The sequence below is a fragment of the Acyrthosiphon pisum genome, chromosome A3 (assembly GCF_005508785.2).
Source record: "Acyrthosiphon pisum isolate AL4f chromosome A3, pea_aphid_22Mar2018_4r6ur, whole genome shotgun sequence".
Lineage (NCBI taxonomy): Eukaryota > Metazoa > Arthropoda > Insecta > Hemiptera > Aphididae > Acyrthosiphon > Acyrthosiphon pisum.
Window position 1 is genome coordinate 24,805,278 of NC_042496.1, and position 6,652 is coordinate 24,811,929.

Sequence of the window (6,652 nt, forward strand, 5' to 3'; positions counted from 1 at the left end):
GTATAATCGAAATAGTAAAGGAGAAACAAATTTACATTCAGCATGTGCCAAGGTAAAAATCAAATTCATAGAATTTCCATCAAACTTTTTTTATTATTTAAAAAATTAATGTTTTTGATTGGAAAGTATTCTTAATTATTATTTGTTATATATCTTCACTTTTGTGGAAAATGTGGCAAGTGTCAAAAGTGATCAAGTAAACAAAAATATTATTAAATATTAATTATTTTGAAAAATATTTAAATATTTTTGAACTTACCGTTAATATAAAATATATGCAAATTAAATTATTCTCTGATATCTATTATCCTTTTTTTTTAATGTTAAAACCAGAGTTTGATATTAAAAAAAGTATAGTAACATACTGCCCATGATTACTGTGTACCATTGAATAATTTTAAATTATGTATTAACTTATTTGTAATATAGTTACTCTTATATACTATTTTAGGGGAAATTAGATTTAGTTATTTCATTGCTTGAAGATGGTTTCAATCCTAATGTTAAAGATAACGCTGGATGGACACCCATAGTAATAATTTTGATAAATATAATGTTCTATTATTATGGTATAAAAACAGTGTTCATTAATTTTCTATTTTAAGCATGAAGCCGTAAAATGTGGGAACTTAGATATTGTGAAAGAATTAATCAAGTTTGGTGCATATTTAAATGTTCCTGGTTTTGAATATGAAAGCCCATTATATACAGCTATTAAGTATGGTAAATTTGAGATATCAAAAACAATTCTGAATTATGGAGCTGATGCGAATTTTATAAATATGTATGGTGATAATGCGAAGTAAGAATTAATTTTAATAAGGAATAGGTTATTAATTAAATATACTATTTATTAGGTAAAAAAATTTTTAATAGCCTAAATATTTAATTACTATGATATTTATCAAAAATACATTTATGGGGAGTGGATACAAGGAGGGAAATTGCCCTGGGCAGTCCTTTATGGGGTTATCAAATTTTTGTGAAAGCTTTTTTTTGAAAACATATTTACAATGATTTAGGCAACAAAACGTTTTATGAAGATCTTAATATAAAGCCATTTTTAATAGTTATTCTGTGCATTCAATCTCCACATTTGACAATAGGCGTTTATCATTAAAAACCAAAACCTATTTCTCTGTGCCTAAACTAAACATTTCTTGTTGACTATGGTGTTAGTATCATCGTACACCATACCTATATAACTATAACAAATTGTATTCGAATATTTCTTGTAAGTTAGATTATTTTAAGATAAAGCATTATTGCATTGATAATTTTGACTAACTATTTAATATTAATTATATTAACATACTTTTCTAAAAATAAATAATTACTGATGACAATAATATAATTATTATTGTATTTTGTACATAATATTATAATAGGTTCTGAGCTGAGGGATGAAGGCAATGATTTTACATTAATGTGTTTTACAAATACGTTTTTTTATGGGTGAGAAAATTACCACTTTAAAAGAAACCATGAGCAAACTCATTATATTTTTTTATCATCTGAGCGATGAATCTATTAAATTTACAAGACATAGTCCTTGATTTTTTAAAAATATTTAGTGCTACTAAATTAAGATTATTTACAATAAATAGAAGGTAAATCAAATTATTACGTATATCTTAATATTTTTTAAATGTTTTAGATGCCTTAATAAAGAAAAGGTAAAACTTATGAAGTCTGAAGATTATGAAGTCAGTGGAACAACATTGTTAACTGATTGTAATGGCCCAAAGATATCACGAATAAGCAAACAAAAACTGGTAAATATATAGCTAATTTAGCTTATACATCATTATAGAATTGAATACAATTGAAATACTGAGGTAGAAAAATAAGATTTTAAATCCAAAATAGTAACAAGACAGTGTGGAAGCATTTGTAAAAATTCTAACTTTAGACGCGTGTAAAACATTAATAAGAATTTAGCTCAAACTTATTTCTTAATTCACTTATTACAAATTATGAATTATGAGGACCTTTTATTACATATTCAAGTTTTTAACAATAATTGAAAATGTATCTTTTTTAAATTTCAGAATTGTAATGTATTTAAAAAATATTTATTAACTGATATTTTTGTTATACAGTATCCAAAATTATTTGATGGTATAAACATACATGTATGTGGAAGTAATGGTTGGAATCAGTTTACACTTATAAATTACAATATGAATCATTTAAAAGCTTTTCATATTTCATGGTCCACGGAAGTTGTACAAAAGTATAATATAATATATTATAATGGTTTTTTATATCTAATTATATAATCATTTTCATGTTTCCAATAGTTATTACTAATTGAATATAAGTTTGTTATGTAAAAACAATTAAATTATATAAGTACTTTGAAAAAATAAATTGTCAAATAATGTATTATTAAAATACATAAATAATTTGTTTATAATTTTTTAAGAATATTTTTAAAAATTTGTTTGTTGATACTTCATTTACATTATTGCTTATTTTTAATTTTTTGTAAAATATTTTATAATATACTTCATTTGATAGATTAATAAAAACAAAAAAAATAACAAGTTAAAAAAAAGCGGGTAATTGTGTGTTTTTCTGCTGTAAAGTAGGTTACAAGTGGGTCGTTATGCTGGGTGGTGTTATATTTGATTTCAATGATAATATAATATAATTTCATACGCGAAACAATTTTGAACAGAGCTGGTTTGTTATCCTAGGATAGTTTATATAATATTCATATTGTTATTATTAATATGGTAGCAGGTAAGTTGAATTTATATTAATGTTTATAATAATATAAAAACTAAAAGAAAAATATAATTAATATAAAAATTTAAAGTTCCCACCAATAATATTTTTAAATTACAACAAAATAACTAAATCTTTATTGTCGGTTACTTAATATGTAATTTCGTTCAAATTTGAACATAAAATAAGTATAAAAAGAATTGTTTTAAAAATCTATCTTCTATCTTAAAATTTAAACTACACAAAAATATCAACACTTACTTTTAATTGTAATATACAATGGTTGTTAACATGTTATTCAAGATCCATTTTTATTTTATTCATGGCTGTAAATTGTTATACAATTTTCTCAAGTACAATTTTTAAATTTTTTTCAATATTTATTATGGAGAGAGTTCTATAGATAATAATGTGGTTAGAAACTAACTATAAGAATTATAACAGACCAACTTAATTTTACAATTTAAATAAAAAAATTACTAAAATAAACTATTAATATAATTTTTATAAATTGAAAATTTTTTGAAACCTCATTTAAATCATGATCACAACAAAATTGTATCAACTTGTATTGAGGGCATTGCGTTCCAAAAACTTTTTTTAACTTTATTTTTAGTACAATGACATTTAACTTAGATTTAAACCGGGTAGACTAGGTAGACCAGGTATGACTTGGTACAGCAATGTCATCATTAAAATTATACATTAATAAAATAATATTTTTAAGGTACAAAGATTTTAGACATAAGATGGTTTAAAAAAAAAAAATCGTTTTAAGACCTGCCGCTTTGACAAGGTTGTGAGACTAGATGTTTAGATTTTAATGCTGCAAAAATAATAACATTTCTTAACATCTCCTCGAGATAACGTTTGGAGCTTTTTTTTTAACAGTTTGAACTTCTGACAATAATATAATGTTTACAAATTTCAGTTTTTACAACATTTTTGTTCAACCATAAGCATCGAAGAAATTAATATTTCTAGAAAATGTTTCGACCGTTCTTTAGAGGACGTGTTGATAACTGTTGATATATAGGAATGTTACAGAATCAAAATAGCACCAACCTAAGTCTCGCAATTTTGTCACAGGTATGTTTTTACTCGAAAAGTAACAACCGTACACTTTTACCTAATTTAACATACTGACATATGCCTGAGAATGCGAGGACGCAGGTTCTCAAAATGTGGACGAGGGCCGCGACGCGTTGACATCACGGACCTTATATTCTAATCATTTTATATAAAAAAGCACTTTATGCTCTCACACAATTATTTTATGAAAACATTTTTTTTTTCACCAAAAAAAGGCAGATGGCGCCCCCTGCGCCATCCCTCTGGATACACCGCTGGTTAGACTATATAATAATTAGTTTCATATTATACTTTTATAAAAATATTTTATTTTATAAGTACCTGCCTACTACTTACTTACTCAGTTAATAGTTGTATATAACTACTAACTATTTTTTTCGGGTTTCTAATTGTAGAAAATGTAAGCGAATTGAATTGAATTAATGATACAACGACTGTACCATTGAATTTAAACTGACGTCAATTATGAAAATATGGCTTGACAAATCCTCGGTATATGCTGTGAAAAATTAGAATTTTTTGTAGGAATACAAAACGAGTTAATCGTTCAGACGCATCGTCGGAATTAGAGTAGTATATTAAAGTGAAAAATAAACATTTTAAATTCATAATGGTAAATATATACCTAGCTACATTTATATTTAATTACGTTTCTTGAATACCCTGTAACTTATTGTTTTCAATAAAAAAGATTATTATCTGTTATTGAAATTTACCATTAACTGACAACAATCGATTCAAGTACGATTTTATTATTTTAATTCCAACCAAAGTTAAATAGGTTAGTAGTACGTACGAGGGGTACCTACCAATTAATTTAAGTAAATTCAATTACGTTGTGTACTTGTGTGTACTGACACACACAAGCATTTTTTCCTAGATTCGATACAGTATGATCTGGTTAAAATGTAGGTACCTCTATGCATCAAACTATCAAAGATAACAATAAATAAATACATTTAAAACAAAAAAATTTATTGTACAACTTTAAAAATATATTAATTATCAAACATTTGCTTTATGTAAAAAGAACGCTAGGAATCGTAACATAAATTCATAACAAAAAGACAGTTTTTTTTTTTGGTTAGGTAATAAAAAATTGGTGAAAAGATATTACTTGAGTTCAATAATTGTCGAAGAATCAAAGGCGCTCCTGGGACCCTAATTCGCGGGCGTATTCAGCGCATTTCGAGTCGCTGTATCTTGACCTATACAAGAAATTTACAATGTCCCACTTGCACCCTCTCTCGTAGGCGTACACCAGACAATCAAAATGGTCACGGTACGCTGCGTTGTTGCACGTATACTCGTCCCAGGGGCACCCGTTTTCCCGTGCGTATTTCAAGCACTCCAGGTGACCGTTAGACGCTGCGTTGCTGCACGTCCGCTTGCCCCAGCGGCACCCGTTTTCCCGTGCGTATTTCAAGCACTCCAGGTGACCGTTAGACGCTGCGTTGCTGCACGTCCGCTTGCCCCAGCGGCACCCGTTTTCCCGTGCGTATTTCAGGCACTCCAGGTGACCGTTAATCGCTGCGTTGCTGCACGTCTGCCTGTCCCAGCGGCACCCATTCTCAAAGGCGTAAGTGAGGCACTCCAGGTGACCGCCAAACGCGGCGGAGCTGCACGTACGCTCGTCCCAGGGGCACCCGTTTTCCCGTGCGTATATCAGGCACTCCAGGTGACCGCCAAACGCGACGGAGCTGCACGTATACTCGTCCCAGGGGCACCCGTTTTCCCGTGCGTATATCAGCACTCCACGTGACCGTTCGACGCGGCGGAGCTGCACGTACGCGCGTCCCAGGGGCACCCGTTTTCCCGTGCGTATTTCAGCACTCCAGGTGACCGTTAAACGCGGCGGAGCTGCACGTATCCTTGTCGAAAGGGACACCCGTTCTCAAAGGCGTAAGGCTAGGCACTGCAGGTGACCATTAAACGCGGCGTTGCTGCACGTATACTGGTCCCAAGGGCACCCGTTTTGCTGTGCGTAAGCCAGGCATGGCAGGTGACCGTTCAACGCGGCGTTTCTGCACGTATCCTCGTTCCAAGGGCACCCGTTTTGCCGTGCGTAAGCCAGGCACTCAAGGTGACCTTTCAACGCGGCGTTGCTGCACGTCTCCTCGTCAAAGGGACACCCGTTCTCAAAGGCGTAAGCTAGGCACTGCAGGTGACCGTTAAACGCGGCGGAGCTGCACGTATACTTGTCCCAAGGGCACCCGTTTTGCCGTGCGTAAGCCAGGCACTCCAGGTGACCTTTCAACGCGGCGTTGCTGCACGTCTCCTCGTCAAAGGGACACCCGTTCTCAAAGGCGTAGGCTAGGCACTGCAGGTGACCGTATTCTGCGGCGCTGCTGCACGTATCCTCGTCCCAAGGACACCCGTTTTCCCGTGCGTAAGTGAGGCACTCCAGGTGACCGTTTAACGCGGCAATCCAGCACGTCTCCTCGTCCCAAGGGCACCCGTTCTCAAAGGCGTACCTTAGACATTCCAGATTGCCGGCTTTCGCCGCCAGATCACACGCTTTACCTCTGAAATCGGCCAATCCAGGCACGGTGTCCCAAGGGACGCCAATCTCGTGTGCTAGTTTCAGACAATCGATGTGCCCGTTGAACGCTGCCTTCTCGCATATGTGTTTAAACATATCGTCATTGACGGCGAACCGAGACCGCCTAAACATTGTCTGCCTATCGTTGCGCTCGTCTTGGTCTTTGTCGACTTTGAATAATTCTAACAGCGACTGGCAACAATTTCGCATGTCAATGTTGGGTGAGTTCAGCAAGTCAAACCTGTTACGTTCGATGTCGTTGCACGCATTGTACGCCATTTCACC

At 33.0% G+C, this 6,652-nt stretch overlaps 2 protein-coding genes across 2 annotated transcripts; one reads left to right on the plus strand and one right to left on the minus strand.

Moving 5' to 3' along the window:
* The first annotated feature begins 6 nt into the window (after positions 1-6).
* On the plus strand, positions 7-2,317 carry LOC103310799. The gene is made up of 5 exons (XM_008190120.3): positions 7-52; positions 452-532; positions 606-802; positions 1,658-1,775; positions 2,103-2,317. The coding sequence occupies exons 3-5, from the start codon at positions 783-785 to the stop codon at positions 2,280-2,282; spliced, it is 318 nt and encodes a 105-aa protein (XP_008188342.1). The 5' UTR covers positions 7-52; positions 452-532; positions 606-782; the 3' UTR covers positions 2,283-2,317.
* A 3,402-nt stretch (positions 2,318-5,719) lies between these two features.
* LOC115034444 lies at positions 5,720-6,646 on the minus strand. Its single transcript, XM_029491469.1, has one exon. The coding sequence runs from the start codon at positions 6,644-6,646 to the stop codon at positions 5,720-5,722; it is 927 nt and encodes a 308-aa protein (XP_029347329.1).
* Between the last annotated feature and the right edge of the window lie 6 nt (positions 6,647-6,652).